The following is a 21,447-nucleotide window of genomic DNA, read 5'->3' on the forward strand; positions in this document are numbered from 1 at the left end:
CTGCTTGGCCTGCTACAAGTGACCAAATTTTTTTGTTCCAAAAATTGACTATTGCCATCCATACAGTTTAACCTGCTTTATGTGAAATTACGGTGGTTTTAAATTTTAAAAAAACGCTTGGCCTGCCACAGGTGACCCAATTTTTTTTTTATTAAAAAAATATATTTTCAATTAATCAAGGAAACTTGGTTTTCAGAGACCTAGCAATTGGAAACTGCACAAGGTGTGCCGTAAGGGACGGGGAAGTGGAAGTACTGATGATGGTGCACACAGATGGCGAGGACGTGGGGCATGTGCGACTGCACCTGTTGCTGGAGCACAAGCTACATGCCCATCCACGATACATAGCTTGCTTTCCCACTTTGAAGGGAGGCACAGGACACCACTTCTGAAGCCACACCAGTATGAACAGGTGGTCGGTTGGATAGTAGATAATGCTTCCCAGTTTTCCACATGGTCCTGTCTCACCAGCCAAGAGTCAGGATCACTTAAACCTGACCCTGATCCTCCTTCCTCCCACCATGTCTAATTCCAGGAGACCAGTGATCCCAAACTGGGACACTCCAAGGAGTTCTTTACATCATCATTCCTTGTTTGTGGCCTAGGTGTTTCCCAGTCTGGGAATTTTTTAAAGAGAGTTCGCAGACAAAAAATGGTCATTTGTATCCTGTGCCATGCCAAAATCAGGTCAAACGCCTGGGTCCACAATTGGTGCTAGCAGGTGACATCACTGCCACTTCCCCTGTGCTAGGTGCTTCTAATCCCCTGTCCATGACACTGGCGCAGATGTCTCCCGCCCTGCACTTGTCCTTGCACATTCTGAGGCACCGTAATTAGGCACTTCCAAATCCTTGTCCCAGCACAGTGTTCAGCTGTCCCTACCCCAGGCCTTGGAAAGAAAGAGAAACTTCCCACCCACGGGCCCAAACACTAAACAGGCACATTTTCAGGCTGCTTGCCATGGAAATATTGCTCTTTAGGCTTGTGGACAAGGAGGATCTCTGCTTACTCATGGCGGAAGCCGTCCCTCGGTACTCGGTCCCCAGATGCCACTATTTTTCCCGATGTGGCGTCCCCGCCTTGTACCAGCCAGTGTCCAGGAACATCACCCATGCCCTTACCAACGCACTTACTGGGATTGTCCACTTAACAAGCGACATGTGTACAAGTGCTTGTGGCCATGGACGCTACATTTCCCTGACGCTACATTTCCCTGCTCGGATTTCCTACTGACTCCCATTATACTCATTACTCGAAATGAGCATCCAAGCATTAGGAATTACTCGGTTCGAGTAACGAGCATCCAAGCATTTTAGTGCTTGCTCATCTCTAACAAGCACTATTAGGGGCAGAAGATAATATGGGTAAATGCGTAATGTTTGCAACAGAGTATGCTGCAGGGCCGGCGTCAGCACCCGGCGTACCCGGGCTAGTGCCCTGGATCATCAAGGGCGCCCACTCGCTGTCGGGGCCCGGGCTGCCGGCGCTACTTGATTTCCGACACTTCCCTAGACATGGCCTTGCACAGTGCACTGTGCAGCTGTGTCTGGTAGTAATGACACAGCAGGGGTGAGACTGCGCCTTTAATTGTGCTTGTGTGTCGCCCTGCCGCGTTATTACTAGCAAACACAGCCGCACAGCGCGAGTGGGCTCCCATGATGGTGCAGGGCCATGTCTGTTACACGCCGGCGGCCCTGGACTGCCACATACCTGAGGAGCTGCTGGACTGGACACAGGCCGGTGAGCTTCCCCAATCCCCATATTAAAAATATTTCTAGTGTGTGTGTGTGTGTGTGTGTGTGTGTGTGTGAGTGTGCATGTCTGCGTACCATGTGTGTGTGAGTGTGCATGTCCGCCTACTGTGCGTGTGTGCATGTCTGCATATGTGAAGGATGATGGGGCAGGCTGGGCCCTGTATTGTATACCTATATTTCTCCGCCGTATCTATGCATCATGAATGGTGGTATGTGGTTAAAGGGGCCCACTGAGACTCTTTTGCTCGGGGCCCATGAAAACCTGGAGCCGGCCCTGGTATACTGTATGTTGTAAGTGGAATAAAGATAGTACATGTATACCAAGCTTTGGTGCCAGCAATATTGTTGTCTACGTGTTTTTTGTCATTTAATCATTGTATCTCCTTTTTTAGGGAGCCAGAGGATTTCCTGGTGCTCCAGGACTCCCAGGACTCAAAGGACATAGAGTAAGACTTTTTTTGCTATGTATTTCTTAGTTTATACATTATGTTTAGTGACTGCAGATATTCTAAGATGCAATTTTGAGAAAATGTTCTTGCACATGACACTGTTGTTTGTAACTATATAATTCTATTTTATCTTGTTTTCCCTCACTGTGATGGTAATGGTGCTGTGCTTCTTGCACTACTCTATTAATTATAAATATAATTATCTGCATGCCCCCATTTAGTACATGGCAGCAACTATTTTAGTAGATTAGCATTATTTGAAGGGAACCTTTCATGTTGAACAAGAAGTTTTATCTCCTAGCATCATATGATAAATCAAGAACATCTGAGAAGATCTGAGCAGATTGTTATATAGGTTTGTGGGAAAATATTCAGAATAACTAGTCATTTATTCATAGAAATCACTGATCTTTCCAGGCTGAAAGGTCCAGTAGGTGGAGTTACTCAGTGATTGACAGCTAACTTTGTGTATATGTTCATATTGAAAAGGCAGTCACTCATAGACCTGTCCACCAGACCTCTCTTAGCTCATAAAGATGAAGGATACAAATTATTCTGAATCTTTTCCCACAAATCAGTTTGCTCAGCTCCTCCTGCTTTATAACATAATTTATTTGTGAGTGGTTCCCTTTAAAGAAAGAATATGGCATATATGTTGATATAACTGTGAGCACAGTGCAGGATTAGAACTAATAGGTCTTACATACTGTAAGAGTTTTAGACACAAAACCTAACACTTTTCAGAAATGACCACTTAGATGAGTTATTCCCAACATATAACATTGTCCGCTTTTAGAAGGAAAGGTGATACAGTATCTTGTGGATCAGTGGGGTCTAGCTGCTAAGACCACCACTTATGCTGACATGGGGGCTTTGAAATGCCTCTTCAAAAATGATTTGTGGTATTTGTATCCCTGCCACAACCTTATCCATTCTCTATGGGACTCCTGGAAATAGCCAAGCCCAGCTCTTCGCTATGTTTGGCAGTCCCATTAGGAATAAATGGAATGGTAGAGCAGATGCACGGCCAGTGCTCTATTTCGACTGGTGGGGAACTTAGCAATTTGCACTGATCCGCAATTTATCACCGATACTATGAATAGGCAATAGTATTAAGTGTTGGCCCTTTAACCTATTCTTATTACCTGATGTAACTAAATGTTATAGTCAGGGTGTTCAAGAAAAGAGATGGCTGAAAATCTGGACCTGCCTCATAGCAGGCAAATTCTGACCTGTTATAGCAGCAACTGGAGATAGCTTAGATTGCTGCTTTTTAACCATTTAAATTCTGCTGTCAATCACTGATGACTTAATTTCAATTCCTGGGTTAGCAGTGCATGCATTGACTCTCATTGAATCCCCTTTGTGTTTTCGTTGTCAGTGTCTTACCATGGCAGCGGGTGATCTGTTGGATGCCCCTGTCACAGCCATACTGACCTTCCTATGAGTGTCAATTTTACTATACACTAATACTGAAAATTGCCTCCTTTTCCCAATTCAGAAATAAGAAAAAATAAAGATAATTGGTGCCATTGTATCCATAAATGTTTGCACTATGAAAAAATAAAATGATAGAACAAGTAAAAGTCAGTAATTCCGTGGGGAAGTAAAACTTGGTTTCTTTATTTGTCTTCCATTAAAAAGTTACATTATAGTCTCATCTGAACATCATCTTAAAGAGATGTTCAGAGGAGATTGCAATGTAACATTTTAATGAAAGACAAATAAAGAAAACCAAGTTGTACTCACGGAAGAACCAGCTTTTCCTTTTTCTACATGCTATACTGCAAGCCAGCAGTGAAGTGGCACCAACACATATCATCATAGAAAAGTCAAATAAATGTGTTGAGTCCAGAAATAATCTTTTGTACACTATGAAAAATTTAATTATTTAACCTGAACATAAAATGTCAATAAAAAAAAAATAAAATCACCAGAATTGCTGTTGTTCTGTCCCTGCACGTCCTCCAAAATTGCAAGAAAAAGCGATCAAATCTTCTTATGTACCCCAAAATGGTGTCAATAACAATGTTAGCTTATCATACAAAAAATCAAGGTAACTTAACTGAAAAAAAAAGTTACACTTCTCAGAAAATGGCAACACAAACCTAATTTTTTACAAAGTTGTAAATTTGTTTTAACTACTAAAATATAAAAATAAACATACAAGTTTGGTATAAGTGTAATTATACTCTCCTAGAGGATCATATCGCCAGGTCATTTTACAACAAAATGAACACCTTAAAACCAAAACCCCAAAAAGTAATGGTGTAATTTAAGTTTTTTCATCATTCAACCCCATTTGGATTTTTTCAATTTTTCTGTAAATTTTATGGTAAAATGAATGTCATCAATTAAAGCTAGAACTTGTAATACAAACAAAAGCCCTCATATGGATTAATGAATGGAAAAATAAAAACCTCATAACTCTTGGAAGAAGGGGATGAGAAAAACAAGGAGGGGTTAATGATTTACTTTCCATTTTCAAATGCTTAAAAGTATTATGTACAGTACTACCCATAACTTGCAGTCCATAGGTCTCAGTGATCTTAGTGTCTATCAACACCTGTCACGTAACATTTTACAATGTGGTAGTTTCCTAAGGAATAGACCTGAATGCAACAGTTATCCCTGACCTCCTATGAATGTGCCCTGCCTCACAAAATCAGCATTGTTTCCAAAGTCAATTAAATAATGTGTACAATTAGTTAATAACAATATAGCTGTCATAAAATGTAACTCAGAAAACTAATGCACACAAACATTATGTGGGGTATTGAGAATACTGAGTTTTCAATCAAAGACAAACCTCATGTTAGAGGTGAATACCTACAGTGCCTTGAAAAGTATTCATACCCCGTAAACTTTTCCACATTTTTTCACGTTACACCCACAAACTTAAATGTATTTTATTGCCATTTTATGTGATATACTATTACAAAGTAGCAAGTATTTGTGAAGTGTAAAGGAAATGATACATGGTTTTCTAATAATTTTAAAAATATAAATCTGATAATTGTGATATGCTTTTGTATTCTGCCCCACTGTAGTCTGATACTCTTAAATATAATCGTTGGTGACCAATTGCTTCCACAAGTCACATAATGAGTAAATTGAGTCCACCTGTGTGTAATTTATTCTCAGTATAACTACATCTGTTCTGTGAAGGCCTTAGAGGTTTATTTGAGAACATTAGAGATCAAGCAGCATCATGTAAACCAAGGAACACACCAGACACGTCTGAGATAAAGTTGTGGAAAAGAGTAAAGCAGGGTTAGGTTAAGAAAAAAGCCCAAGCTCTGAATATCTCTTGGAGCACTGTTCAATCCATCATCAAAAAATGGAAGGAGTATAGCACAACTGCAAATCTACCAAGACATGGCCATCCACCTAAACTGACATCCCAAGCAAAGAGCATTAATTAGAGAACCAGCCAAGAGGCATATGGTCACTCTGGAGGAGCTGCAGAGATCCACAGATCAGGTGGAATAATCTGTCCACAGGACAACTATTAGTCGTGTACTCCACAAATCTGGCCTTTATGGACGAATGGCATTAAGAAAGCCATTTGTGCAAGGAAGCCAGAAGAAGTCTCATTTGCAGTTTTCAAAAAGCCATCCAGGGGAGACAGCCAGCATGTGGAAGAAGTTGGTCTGGTCAGATGAGACCAAAGTAGAACTTTTTAGGATAAATTAAAAACGCTGTGTATGGCTGAAAACTAACACTGCACTTCCACCTGAAAACACCATCCCCACCGTCATGGTAGTAGTTAATCCAATAAAATTGAAAACTATGTTCAAATTCAACATGCTTTACTGTAACTGCAGAAAACCTAAAGATAAAACGTGTTAGTAATGTATGATTTGATGTTGACATCTTATTTTTACTTTTTAGGGTCATAAAGGACTGGACGGTCCAAAAGGAGAGCTTGGAGCAGCTGGATCAAAGGTAGGAAGCTGAATATCTTGAAAGTTGACCTATCAGTATCTCAATGTAATACAGAGATATATATTTTGACTTTTATTTTGTCTGATTTTAACCATAATGGGGGGAAGCTTGGTACTCAGATTTGGCCAGGATAGGTAGTGATCAGGTCAATTCACCTGTTTCATTGAATCTTAGTCCATTGAATATGATGGAAAAGTTAACTCATCCATATTGTCATATATTCCCACAAACAAATCACAAACCTGATGAATTTGTAGACCGATATATCCCAATGGGCAAAGAAACATAAATTGGGCACCTCCAGTCAGGATTATAATCAAGAGTAGATGTTCTAAAATCCAAGTATTACAAATGCTGTATATTCTAACGAATAGAGATCAACAGGGTGAGTTTTTACTAGAGGTCCATGCCCCCAACACCAACCGACCACAGCAATATATCCATAAAATGACCTTTATTTAACAAATGGCAATATACAAATGAAATACAAACAAGAAAAAATGTTTTAAAAATAGATCCTCAAACTGTGAGGGACATCAGGACATGATAACTCGTCATTAACCAAGAGGTTATACTTTCCCCCCAAGGAAGTATTGAACACAAAACGTTCATTGTGGTAGAGAGACTTCAGACTCCACATGCACTCATTTGGTTACAGCCCTTTATTAAGGTAAATACCTCTAAAATATGGTCTTTTGGTGGCTATTTTCACTTTATGCTCTATGCTAGGGATATGTATTCTAGTCTTTGATACACTATATACATATATATATATGTATATATATATATATATATATATATATATATATATATATAGTGGTGGTGATGGTAAGTGGTGGTGATAGTTTAAAGGAGCTATGTGTCATCTCGCACCTGTGTTTATAGATTGAACAACCAGGCCGATACACGGTATATGGAGATTGTTTCCAAATGTATGTATAACTGTCATGCAAGGCGTGGGAAAGACTAAGTGCAACAAGAAGGGAAAAGGGGGAGGAAGCCCCAACACTTGGGAAAGGGGGAGTGGAGACCCCTAGACAGATCTAAAATCACGCTGCATACTCTACCACCCCTATATAGGTTCCACACCTGTCGCTGAACAGGACTTTGAGCCCTGGATGTCCCTAGAGCTTGGCCCTAGATATGGAGGGGGAGGGGTGAGGACTGGTGAGGCCCCACTATAAATTAAAGACAACAAGAAAGACAAACAAAGGGGATAAACTTAGCTTGAGCAGACACCAGAGGAGTAATGCCAACTGTCCTCCAAGGGCACCAGAGAAGAAGCTAGCCGACTGCTAGTTCTCCAAGCCTGCACATAGAAGTATCACCGGTGATTCCCTGGAGCAAACTGAGTGTTTATAACTCCCAGGCAAGAGTGTGTCAGTCAGCAGCAGGAGGGAGGTCGCCGCTGGGTCCTAAAGAAGGAAGGATTAAGAAGGCATCTGTAATGCCAAGCGCAGTGACCTTCTACAGCCAGATCCAGAGCGACTGTCTATTACACCTTACACACCTTTGACAATAACCTCTTGGTTAGTGATGAGTTATCACAGTGTGAGGTTCTGTTTTAAAAAAAATTTCTGCTTTGTATTTTATTTTGTATATTGCCACTTGTTAAATAAAGGCCATTTTATGGATATATTGCTGTGGTCAGTTGGTTTTGGGGTCATGGACCTCTAGTAAAAACTCACCCTGTTGATCTGTACCTCCAGTCAGGAGACTGGACTTTATTTCATACAGAAATTCTTAAAGAATATTATTATTTCAACAGTCATACACTCTTCAATATATAAATTATAGCACCAGGAAGGAAAGGTGATATAATTATGGAAATCACAGGATTGATAGACATATTGATAATATGCAAATTATGAAAATATGGGAACAAAATTTTTAAAAGATTTCAAGTTATTCAGTATTAGGAATGAGTACCCCATACAGAAATACACACACTTACAGCCTTGGCTGCTATCATTGAGGTTATTAATGGTTGTCTGAGGAATATTCTGCCACTCTGAATGCACTTGGGCAAATCATCAAGGTGCTGGCAGCTCCCTCTTCATTTGCCGACCAGTAATGTCCCTGATGTGCTCGATGATAAAAAAGTCTGGAGACCCTACAGGCCATGGTAGCATGCTTAGGTCACAAAGGCTGCTCACAGTAGCATGAAAAATATGTGACCTGTTGTTATTGCGGTGATAAAGGGCTCTTGTGACACTTTGACAGAACAAGAAAAATTCTATAACTTTTGAAAAACGACTATGAAAGAAAAAGTTAACAAATTCTGAAGATGTAAAATACATGGATCCTTACATGATTTATGTTGAACCTATCACTATAATTAAGCTTAAAAATCTATGTTTACACATATATTTTACTTGGGCAGATATTAAATTGAACATTTAGTCAACTACATATTCTTTCTTGTTTCATTTTAGGGTGAATCTGGTCCTACTGGTCCTATGGGTCTAAATGGCCCACCGGTAAGTTTGAGACATCATATGTTGTTTCTTTATAATTTGCTACCTAATTTTCTTCTTTCTTTTTTTTTCATTTGTGGCATCAATCATCATCAGTCCAGCTGTAATTACATTTCTTGTCATTTTACTTGATTTTGATCATACTGTACATGTAACTAAGCTACGTAATGTGTCACTTATCATGTATTGTATATAGCATACTAGGCGAATGCAGATACATTTCCATTGTAGCAGTCCAACATGGCATTTTGGTAGCCATATAAAAGATAAAATCTTCTCAAAGTATTGGAAGAAAATTACCAGTCCTTTAAATGGTTGTCTATTCTTATAAGAACAGTCTTCCTGCTCTCAATCTGACAGCAAACTGCCAATTTGTGACAGTGTCCAGTACATACTCTGTTAAAATTCCCAGATATTGCCCATGTATGTGACGCGCCCCCTGGGGCCATGGAGTACTCGGTAGCCGGGCTGGTCGGTTCTTTTATGAGAGTCACGGCGGCGTGACCCGGTCCGTGGCCCCGGGTGGTCAATAGCAAAGGAATAGAGGGGAATAAAGTTTTGGGGATAAAGTTTTGTGACGCCACCCGTGGTATGCAGCTATAGGTGGCCGCCGCTGCTGTTCAGATCTACTGGGGCCGTTGGTGAAGCAGCAGAGATAGTTCAGCTCTCCACGGGTAGAGCTAGGCCTCAGGGCAGTTAAATAGGAATTTTTGATGTTGGTGGTGTAGTGCAAGGCAGGTGACGCAGCAATTAAGTCTAGGACACAGCGGGGTGCAGTCTTCAAGTTTTTACTCTGTTTTTACGGTGCTCCAGGTTACAACTGCTAGCCATGTTATAACAGCCCACCGAGTCCTGTGGGGAAGTGATCCAGCAACTCTCAGATAACTTGGGTGCACTTGATTGGGACCCCCTTCTTGTGTACCTTCCCGGGTCGTCTCTCTCTGCTCTAGCTCTCGCCCTCCTGCCCTGCGCCTCACACACAGTGTCCCGAGCCAGTGGCTGCGGGCCTTGTCGGGTGATGTCCTATCTGTCCCCTTAGTCCTATATGGCCATCTTTTCAGCGAATGTGTGTGGTTTTGGCTACGGCACTTAGAGATACCGCAACCTCCGGTTTGCTAGCTGAGTCCTGCAGTCCTCCACTAGTCTGGGGCTGATCCCCTACTTCGACCTGATCCCTTCACAGTCGGCGTGAACTCGGGCGCACTGATGGACTCAGGACCCCTTCTCTCTTCACTCCCTGTGACAGACTCCTGTCATCAACTGCTCTGACTGACTGACTTTCTAGATCTTTCTACCCGTCTTTTTATACTATCTGTCATGTGACCCACGTCACTAACTGTCACTCTACGGGGTCCCCTCTACCTTCAGTCCTTCCTTGTGTGCTCCCCTAAACTACTTCCTCCACCCACCTCCTCTACCTAGTTCCCCCCTCCAGACAGGGACTGTGCTCTCCCTCAGGAGCAATCTCGCCCTTCCCTACTGGAGTGATGTGGTGTTGGATGTGGGTGTGTGGGTCCCAGGTAGTACTCCCTCCTTGCCTGAGAGTGGGGTACCACACCTCTGGCTGAGATGCAGTACCTCTGTGGCGACTGGACCCGCAAGTGCGCCACATATGCAGTTTGTAAGCTTTTAGTCATGTGCCCACTAGACATAGCCAGATTCTCTCAAATCTCTTCTATAGAGAAGCCCTCTAAGTCTAGTCAGCATGTGACCACAAGTATTCAAATTGCACACATCTGGTTACGTGACCACCCACTCACATACGGAATGTATAGAAATTGTGACAGCATGCACACAGCACACTGTCATGTTTTGACAGTTCGCAGTCATACAGACTGACTGCCCATTTTTATTATGAGACTTGACAACCCCTTTAAATTGCCAGGATCCCTCCAAGAACTTTTAAAATGCCTCATTAGGGCATTTTTCTCTTTTGAATGAGGGTGATTGTTAACGACTATAGAGAAAGCCAGAAAAGGCCCAGTGCTTTATATAATTGTTTAATTGATCTAAAAAGCAGGGTGTAAGAGGATCCCTTCCCCATGATCTGTGACTGCATAGAAGGAGGCATTATCAAGGTGCTGGATTGTATTAGAAGCCAGTAGCAATCCACACCCGCTGATCTGTGACTGCACAGGAGGAGGTGATATCAGCCCGCTGGTTTGTATTAGAGACCAATAGCAAGTCACACCCCTCATCTGCGATGTAGCGTCACAGAGATTCAAGAAGTGAGGAGCAATCAGGAGCTGCATCTCCTTAGACTTCTTTATATGAGAGCCTTTATAGTTTTTAAAGTTATGTCGATGTGTCTACATTTTTAATTCCCCAGAGGAGGAAAATTACAAAATGATTGATTGTACATCAATGCACTGCAAATTCAGCGATATAAAATCTATCTCAAAAGATGTAATCCAGTGAAATCCATAGTAAAAAATTTCAGGATAAATTGATACTCACAGTGCAGCCTAAAGACTCGCCCCCAGATAATCCTGTGAGCAAATCCCCCATAGTACAGGCAATAAACCTTACAATTAAAAAAACCGTATCCATATTTCTGGATACGCATAGCGGATTTACAAAAAACAAACCCATAAATGCTGAAGAGATCAGCAGGAATTAAATAAGAGCAAAAACTGGCAACTTTTGACCTGGTGACAGGTCCTCTTTCAACCCTTTCATTGTGGGAAGTTGTTTCATGTGCTCCTAGTCTGAGCACCAGTCCAGAACTTGCCGTCTTGTGTAGACCAGTCTTTGCTGTGTGGCTAAATTCTGTGAACTCCAGGATTACAAAAGTAAAAATTCCTGCTGGCTCCTCCTCTTTGTGCTAAGTTTTGCCCTTCTTGTTTAATAAAGTTTAAGGATATAATATCTTTGATTCATCAAAATATTTTCAGTAGGAATCCGGCATAAAACATTTTGATAAGATGCAATTTTTTGCGTAACTCGGTGTTAGTGACTTTTGGCATCTTCAAGCCAGTTTCATCCAAGTCCACCAAAATGGGCAAAGCTGGAGTGGAACGGGGCGAGATATGGCATGGTGATGCCCACTTGTCAAATTCCTGACAGCCTGCAATGTTATTTACACCAGAAATCACTCCATTTTTAAGTCATGCCTGATTCATTGGGAGTGTCTGACGTCAACGCGCTAGTCTTTATGAATTGTGGCCATTGTGTTGCAGGGAAGTGGGTAAGTCCTCAGCCAGATCTCATCAAATCAGCCACCTTTAAAGTCAACACCATTCTCCTGCCTCCTGCTTGTGATAAATGTATCCCTCTCTGATCTTACAAGCTTGTTCTCAAACAATGTAAAGACGGAGCAGAGGAATAAGTGGAAAAGAGTAAAGGCAGAGATTGTTTCATCTTCTATACGTCTTTCTGACTCACACAGCCAACCACTCGTTTCCCCCCGCATGCTTGTTATTTTCCAGATGCAATCATGATGCAATCAAAAGTAGGGAGACTTGGCTATTTTTCTGTGTCACAGAAGAGCAGATCTCACAACTTTCCAGCCTTTACATAGTCATTTTCCTCCTGCTGAAGTCCTAGATTCCTCTTTCATTGACCTATAAAGTATGATGCCAACAAAAGTGCCCTCCATACACAGTATGATACCCCCATGGTGAATTCTTCCATATGCGCAGTATAATGACCCTACTGTACCTGAACTCCCAAGGCAAAGTATGGTGACCCTAACACAGTATAATCCACCAACTGTGACCCCCACAGAGCCCTCCATACACTATAATGTGCCTACATACAGTATATGTATGTATATGTATGACCCTCACTAGCCCTCAAAATATTTTAATGGCCCCACATAGCCTTCCATATAGTATAATACACCACCGACAATCCTCCATATAGTATAATGCGCCCCCATAATCCTCCATATAGTATAATGCGCCCCCCCATAATCCTCCATACAGTATAATGCGCCCCCATAATCCTCCATATAGTATCATGAACTTCCCATGGTCCTCCATAGAATATAATGCACTCCCCATAGTCCTCCATACAGTATATTACACACCCCATAGGGTAAAATGCAGCCCCCATATAGTATAATGCACCCCACAGTCCTGCAGTATTATGGGCACCACGTACTCACTGATTTTAAAATACAATATATTTTAAATAAGCTGACCCGAGTATAAGCTGAAGCCCCTAATTTTACCACAAAAAACTGGGAAAACGTATTGACTTGACTATAAGCCTAAGGTGGGAAATGCAGCAGCTACTGGTAAATTTCTCCATCCTGGTATGTGTGGCCCCCTCAATGCCCCAATCCTGGTATGTGCGGCCCCCTCAATCCCCCAATCCTGGTATGTGTGGCCCCCTCAATCCCCCAATCCTGGTATGTGTGGCCCCCTCAATCCTCCAATCCTGGTATGTGTGGCCCCCTCAATCCCTGAATCATGGTATGTGTGGCCCCCTCAATCTCCCAATCCTGTATGTGTGGCCCCCTCAATCCCCCAATCCTGGTATGTGTGGCCCCCTCAATCCCCCAATCCTTGTATGTGTAGCCTCCTCAATCCCCCAATTCTGGTATGTGTGGCCTCCTCAATCCTGGTATGTGTGGCCTCCTCAATCCCTCAATCCTGGTATGTGTGGCCCCCTCATCCCCCAATCACTGCACACATAAAGCAATAAACATTTATACTCACCTTCCTGCCTCACCTCTGCTCCAGCGCTGCTGTGTCCTGTCTGCCAGCAGCTCATGTTGGGATCTGAGCAGCGCGTGCTCTCAGATGCCAAGGTGAGCTGCGGCTGCTGGCACATTTACTCCTCTCCACGCCGGGACTATGGGCATGGAGAAGAGGGAATATGCATTCTTTTTAGCAGCGGGCACTGGCAGCAGGAGCCACGGCTCAGCTCTCTTCTGTGCCCGGTGCTAAAGAGAATGAATATTCCCTCTTCTCCACGCCCATGGGAGTGGGGAAGAGGGAATATTCATGTCCCGTTAGCAGCGGGCACACGTGGTAGCTGCAGCAGCGGCTACTGCGTGTGCACCGCTCCTCTGCCACCGCAACCTTCTGCTCACCTATCCTCCTCGTTCCCACGCTGCTAGGGGCCCTCCCAGCTCATGGGCCCCCCTCCGATCACGGGCCCCATACCAGTGGCGTGGCCTGCCGCCATTGGCAGTTCCCCACTGGCCAAGTGATTTTTGTATAGCAAGTACCTGAAAAGAGGTTGGAAACCTCATACATGTCAGTGTGAATCATTAACAGTGGAGTCATGTCACTCAGCCTTTATACACTACATCTTTACTGAACCTGCACTTGTCTATTAAATAATCCAATATTCCACAATATACCAGTACTTTTGTCACTAGCTTTACTAGTGATGAGCGAGCACTAAAATGCTTGGGTGCCAGCAGTCAGCCCTCACTATTGTTAGAGGACCACCATCCGGCTATGCTTTGTTGTTCCCATTATTAAACAGTGGGTCTCCTATATTGTTATTGCATATGCAGTGACTGCAAGGGCTGCCAAGAATTTAGACGCACCCCAATACCCCTTTGAAGAGATGTAGGGGAGGGCCTCATTAAAAAAATTGTCCCCATTATGAAGGAGTGGATCTCCTATAGTGGTAATGCCCATGCTGTGACTGCAAGGGCTGCCAAAAATTTGATGCAATACAATACCCCTTTGAAGAGACGTAGAGGAGGTCCTTATTCAAAAAATTGTTACCATTGTTAAGGAGTGGGTCTTCTATACTGGTAATGCCCATGCACTAAGAGCATGGGCTTAAAAACATTTACCTCTGGGGTGTATACATGAACATGCTGTATAACGTACAGAATATCAGAGGTAGGCCTCTAAAAAAATTTCCTAGGGGCATCATAAACACCCTTTAAGAAATTATGTGGGTATTGCATCATGGTCACCCTGGTGATATGGTGGTGGAGGATGAGGAGAAGGAGAAGGACAACAGAAAATAGACAAAATCAGGAAGCGTATACCCATGTCTGGGTGTGAAGATGTGCATGGGAATAGACCCCCCAAAAAAAGCCACTAGATTTGACTTTATGTTCCGCTGCTATCATCCAGTGGTGTTGAGAAGACTGGCCCAATCCAGCCCTTGCTCACTTTGATAAGAGTCAGCCTGTCAGCATTTTCAGTTGACAGGTGGATGTGCCTATCAGTCATATTGCCGCCAGCGGCAGTAAAAACCCACTCTGACAAAACGCTAGCAGCAGGGCAGGCCAGGACCTCCAAGGCGTAGAGAGACTGTTCTTGCTACATGTCCAGTTTGGATACCCAATAGTTATAAGGCACAGAGGAATCACGGAGGACATTGGTATACAGTTGGCAAGGTACTCATTCAGCATCTTCCAAAACTTTTCTCTCCTTGTCAGAGTATCCCGCACATCAGGGCCTGGGCGCTGGGAGGGTCTGAGAAAACTGTCCCACACCTTTGACAGCATTCCCCTGCCTCTTCTGGATTGTATTTGTGTCTCCCTCGCCTGTACTCCTTGGTTGTCCAAGGAACTGTGACCTCTGCTGCCAGCGTTTTCAGATGGGAATTTTTTTTAATAATTCCTCAACAAGGGCCTTCTGGTACTTCAACATTTTATTAGACCTTTCCGCCAAAGGAAGGAGAGATAGAAAGTACTCCTTGTAGCATGGGTCTAGGAGTGTGACCAACCAGTAATTACTGTCGGCCAAAGTGTGTACAACAAGAGGGTCAGGGAAAGGCAGAGGAACATAAGGTCAGCCATGTGTGCCAGACTGCCACCAGCCAAGTCTTCAATGTCCTGACCAAAAGTTCGACTATCCATGCTCTCCTCCTCCTCATACTCCTCCTGGTCCTTCTCCTCGTTCTCCCTCTCCTCAGACCATCCACGCTGAACAGACGGTATGACAGTTGTGTGGGTAGTACCACCTGTAGTTCCTGTTCCTCATCCTCATCCTCATTATCACCCAATCCGAGTTGGGATGAGATGAGGCTGGGCTGTGTGGCATCACCCTGTATGGTTCCTTGCTCTATCTCACCGTTCTCCGCCTGCAATGCCTCCTCTTTAATTTTGAGCAGCGAGCATTTCAGTAGACAGAGACGAGGGATGGTGATGCTAATTATGGAATCATCGCTGCTCACCATCTTGGTGATGTCATCAAAGTTTTGGAGGATGGCACACATGTCTGACATCCATGCCCACTCATCAGCTCTTATGTGCGGAGGCTGACCTGAATTTCTATGTGTGTTTTGAAGCTGGTACTCAACAACTGCACTCTGCTGCTCACAAATCCTTCCCAACATCTGCAGTGTTGATTTCCAATGCGTGGTGACATCGCACACCAATCGGTGAGCAGGAAGCTGCAAATGCTACTGAAGCATGGTGAGGGTGGCGGAAGCTGTATGTTACTTTCAAAACTGGAAACACATGCGGCATAATTTGACAAGCAGCTAGGGCAGATCCAGGTAGGTTTTGAGAAACTGCTGAACCACTAAGTTGAGCACATGGGCCAGGCATGGTACGTGTGCGAGCTCGCCTAGCTTCAGAGCCGCCACCAGCTTCCGGCCATTGTCTCACAAGACCATGCCTGGTTATATGTTCAGCGGTGACAGCCACAGATCTGCCTACTCGTTTACAGCTGTAAACAACTCTGCAGCGGTGTGTGGTTTGTCACCTAAGCATATTAGCTTCAGCACAGCCTGTTGCTGCTTGGCCGAGGCAGTACTTCCAGCTTCCGATTGATGTGATCATTTTGAAGATGGAGGCTGAGGAGGAGGTGCAGGAGCTGTAGAATATGGGGACAACCCTGATTGACCCAGGGCCTGCAATCTTCGGCATCAGGAGGACGTGTTCTGTCCCAAGGTCCGACTGGGTCCCAGCTTCCACTATATTAACCCAGTGTGCCGTTAGCGAGATGTATCATCGCTGGCCACAAGCACTTATCCTTGTGTCCGTGGTTAGGTGGACCTTCCTGGTAACTGCACTGTTGAGGGCACGGGTAATGTTCTGGGACACATGCTTGTGTAATGCGGTGACTGCACACCAAGAGAAATAGTGGCGGCTGGGGACAAAATACCGAGAGACGGCTGCCGCCATCAGTTTGTGGAAAGAATCCAATTCCACAAAAAAGGCAACATTTTTGAGAAATTCGAGAAATGTGGGAGTTTAGTATTGTGGCCTGTGGGGCATTGGCAGTGTATTTGGGCTTGCGTTCAAAGGACTGGGGTAGGAACAACTGAACGCTGTGCTGGGACAATTATGTTGTTGCTGACGGTGATGGTTGCAAGTGTGCAACAACAGGTGCAGGCCAGGAGGCATCTTCGCCTGCACCATGCACAGAGGATTGGCATGCATGCACAACAGTAGAACAGGCAGTGGTGTCACCCGCAGACACTGTTTCTGGACCATGCTATTTGGCCCAATTGGTCAGGTGCTTTGCTGTCATGTGCCTGAGCATGCTGGTTGTGGTCAGGCTGATAGTTTTGCTGCCTCTGCTGATGCTGGCATGGCAGATGTTGCAAATGGCCTTTTGGGGGTTATCTGGACAGTCTTTAAAAAAGATCCAGACTCTGGAAGACCTTACAGTTGGACTGGCAACTTTCTTCATGTTGGTGTTCCGGGGAACAGTTGCCCTCCTTGTGTCTGTCGCCACCCCACTGCTTGTTCCTGCCTATTATGGTGCTACACCTACCTCCCCCTCTGTGCTGCTGTCCTCGTTATGCATGTCACCTTGCCAGGTTGGATCAGTGACTTCATCGTCCACCACCTCTTCTTCCACGTACGCACCCTGGGCCTCCTCCTGACTTGGTGGCAATTGTGTCTCATCATCATCATCCACCTCTTGCAACAGTTAATCACCATCGCCTTCATGTGGCCGTGGCTGCTCAAATATTTGGGCATCGCTGCATGCAATCTCCTCTTTCCCCATTTGAAGTGGGCCGGGCGAGAGGCCCAAGACTATGTGCGCACAATGCGTATTTGAAGCAGAAATTTCCTGAGCATTTCTGCATCTCCTTGGCAGCAAAAACGCATGCATCTTTTGGTGCGTTTTTGACATGTTTTTGAAGCGTTTTTTTACATGCTTCTTTTAGCATTTTTTAAGCTTTTTGGTACATCAATGAATACTTTTTGGAGCTAAATAAAGTTATTTGGTGGGACATTGCTTAAACCTTTGGATTACCATCAGAACTGGGGTGAGTATATTGGTTCATTTAAATGATTAAAGAATGTGTCTATTGTATTTCAAATAAAGTGTTTACTCTGTGCCTGTGTGTTTATTTAACTCTATACTTTAATTAAGTTTGTTCATGAAGATGTCTGATTGACACCTTGACATAACCAAACAAAAGAGCTGGGTGTCAGCTAGTCCTATTCACCCAATCTTCATTAGCATTTCTGTTCATGTAATTTATGCGTCTGCTGTGATCTGTTATTTTTAGCCTGGGAAGGTGCCATTAGGCAAACATTTTCCCTGGCCATAATTAACATCTCACAGCTGGTTTGTTAGCTGCTAGGTCCCCCATATCAGCACTCAGCAGCGCTTTGGATGCAGAATATTTTTGTTGCGTCCAAAACGCTCTGTTCTAATGCCACACATTTGTTGTCGGTACTTGTGAATCCACCGCATTTAATGACACTTCAAATTGGTCAAAATCTGCAGCGGAGACTAGCGTGTCCGCTACATAAATTGAAATGCTGTGGGTGAGTTTGAGTACATGGCCACAATCAGGAGCCGCTGCAGGTTTGACGCTGCTTGTTTATACAGCGTCAAACTCACAGCATCCAGATGTTACAGCATAGTGGATGGGATCTATAGAAATCTCATGTCCAATATGCGTGCATTAGAGGCTGCGAATCACTCACGGACATGCGGTGCGTCTTTCAGGACCGCAGCATGTCAAATTCTCTTGCGGAGTCACTAGTCTCCACAGCAGAAATTTGACCACTAGAAAGTATAGAATGCGGTAAATCCACATGGTTCAGTGAACACATGTGGATTTACCTGCGTTCAATAGAATGCAACGTTTTGGATGCAGCAAAATATATGCGTCCAAAGCTCTGTTACGTCGGGATCATGGCCACAGAGCCTAAAATAATAAAAAAATGGTATGGGCTTCTGCATCATTTTTATAACCAGCAGAGGGAAAACCGACCATTAGCCAACAATGTTCCCTGGCTATTAATATCAGCCCACAGCTGTTTGTTTAGCCTTTACTGGCTAGATTACAGGGGGACCCCAGAAAAAAATTGACGTGGGGTCTCCCTATAAAATCTAACCAGCAAAGGCTAAACTAGACAGCTGCGGGCTGATATTAATAGCCAGGGAAGGAGCCATGAATATTAGCCCCCTCCGCTGCTGTTAATATCACCCCTCAGCAGTCCCAGAAATGGTGCGTCCATAAGATTCGCCAAATCTGGCACTCAGCCTCGCTCTTCCCACTGCCCTGTAGCGGTGTTGAGTGGGGTAATGGGGTTGGGGTTCACGTCAGCCTTGTATTGGCGGCTGATGTGAAACCCAGGTTAGTAATGGAGGGGGTCTATAAGACGCCCCCATTACTAACCACGTAGTAAAGTGTTTGGCGCTTTTTCAATAAAAGACTCCGCCAGAATAAAGTATTTTAATGAAATAAAATACACACAGTTCTACAATTTTTTTTATTACTTTCCGTCCACGAAGCCCTCGATCTCCTGAAAAAAATGTAAAATAACAAACAACCATATTCCTCACCTGTCTGCCGTCCACGACGCAGTCCACAATTACGCCGAGTGTCCCACGACGATCTGTGTCACTTTTACTGCAGTGACATCAGCCATCACTGATGTCACTGCTGGTGAAGACAGCAGTGTACACTGACAGGGGTGTAAAATCACCCCCTGTCAGTGTACATTGCTGCAGGAGGTCACTGGGGTTGATCAGCTAAAGATCAACTGATCAGCCCCGGTGAGCTTGTGATCAGCTGATGGTCACGTGACCATCAGCTGAGCAGTGACATCAGTATCAGCTGAGCAGTCACGTGACCATCAGCTGAGCGGTGACGCTAGTATCAGCTGATGGTCACATGACCATAAGCTGAAACTGACGTCACCACATGTCCTGTAAGTATGAGAGGAGAAGATCGCTGCCGGGGGCCGCCGGACAGACGAGTATAGAGGTTTATTTTTTGATTTTTACTTGTTTTTTTCTTTTTTTTTACACCACGTGGTAGCCGGCTTGGATGGGAAGTCTACTGCTCCTCCCATCCACTCCGCTCCCACTGTTATCAGCGGGAGCGACAGTCAGGATGAGAGGAGTTTAGTCCTCCTCTCCGCCCCGGGTACCACACGCAGCACTTTTCTGGCGCAAATTCTTTTTCGCATTGCTATGCATGGCAGACCTATTAACAAACGTTTTCACAGCGTTTCCGCAACTGGAAAACTGCTGCGAAAACGTATCAAAAATGCATCGTGTGAACTCAGCCCAAATCTATAAATGGAAAAGTGAACAGCTCTTCGGAGTGTCCAAGTGTGGGTTCAGTTGTCTCTGGGCACTCAGCATGGTGGGAGGAAGGAGGATCAAGGTGAGGAATATGTGGTCCAAACTCATGGCTACTGAGACTTAACAGTGTGGAAGATGGGGTGGTGGTGGTGGCAATCTGACTAGAAGCATTATCTGCTATTCAACCAACAACCTTTTCACATTGCTCTGGCTTCAAGAGTGGTGTTCTGCAGCCCCCTAGTAATTGGGACAGGAAGGTAGTTCGAAATGATGTGGGAGTTTATTGTGCTCCCTCAGCAGGCACAGTTTCATCTTGCCCATGGCCTCGAACTCTGCATGCACCATCACCATCACGTCCACTTCCCCTTGCCACGCATCTTGCCCATTTTAAATGAAGTGTAATATTTGGCACGCTCCACTAAAGGTCTGTATTATTAGCGCAGTAATATGGGATCACGTCTGATGACCATGGTTTTGGCAGTGGCCTTGTAGTGTGGTATTGGTCAGCTACCAAGTGTGAATAGGTTCAACAACACACAGCTGGCAGACTTGAAATGAAGTGTAATATTTGGCTTGCTCCACTATATGTCTGTGTTATTACCGCAGTAATATAGGATCACGTGTGATGACCACGGTTTTAGGCAGTGGCGTTAGGGAGATATGGTATCTTTCAGCAACTAAGTGTGAATAGGTTGAACAACACACAACTGGCAGACTTTAACTGGAATGTAATATTTGGCACGCTTCAAAAAATGTGACGATTATTACTGCAGTAATATGGGATCACGTCTGATGACCACGGTTTTAGGCAGTGGCATTAGAAATATGATATTGGTCAGCGACTAGGTTCGAAAAGGTTGAACAACACACAACTGACAGACTTTAACTGGAGTGTAATATTTGGCACGCTCCAAAAAGGGATGATTATTACCGCAGTAATATGTGATCACATCTGATGACCACAGTTTTAGGCTGTGGCGTTAGAGATTTGGTATTGGTCAGCGACTAAGTGTGAATAGGTTCAACAACACACAACTGGCAGACTTTGACTGGAGTGAAATATTTGGCACGCTCCAAAAAATGTCACGATTATTACCGCAGTTATATCGGATCACGTCTTATGATGGACAAGTTTCTCTGTTTCCACAATACAGCAATGCAAATAAAATTAAAAAAAATTGTCTGTATTCTGCTAACAAGCAAATGGAGCAGTAAAATGGTGTACTGGATTGCTTTTTAAGTAAATATTCAGGATTAAGAGCAAAAAAAAAATTAGTCCTGATATCTAGGGCTATGGATCTCTGTAACAGCAGCAGACAGCATGTGCAATGGACCCTATTCTGCTGTATATACTATCCACAAACTCTGCCTGCCTAACTCCTGCTAT

General features: G+C 43.9%; 1 protein-coding gene across 2 annotated transcripts in view; it reads left to right on the plus strand.

Moving 5' to 3' along the window:
- The window catches only part of COL5A2 (collagen type V alpha 2 chain), a 386,801-nt gene that overhangs the window by 278,289 nt on the left and 87,065 nt on the right, over positions 1-21,447 (plus strand). For both annotated transcript variants that reach the window (XM_073646296.1, XM_073646295.1), the window contains 3 exons: positions 2,147-2,200; positions 6,098-6,151; positions 8,587-8,631. In XM_073646296.1, the coding sequence (XP_073502397.1) occupies positions 2,147-2,200; positions 6,098-6,151; positions 8,587-8,631 (153 nt within the window). The remainder of the gene's footprint in view (positions 1-2,146; positions 2,201-6,097; positions 6,152-8,586; positions 8,632-21,447) is intronic.

The sequence above is a fragment of the Phyllobates terribilis genome, unplaced genomic scaffold (genome assembly GCF_046119375.1).
Source record: "Phyllobates terribilis strain yellow unplaced genomic scaffold, ASM4611937v1 Scaffold_9__5_contigs__length_417890890, whole genome shotgun sequence".
Taxonomy (NCBI): domain Eukaryota; kingdom Metazoa; phylum Chordata; class Amphibia; order Anura; family Dendrobatidae; genus Phyllobates; species Phyllobates terribilis.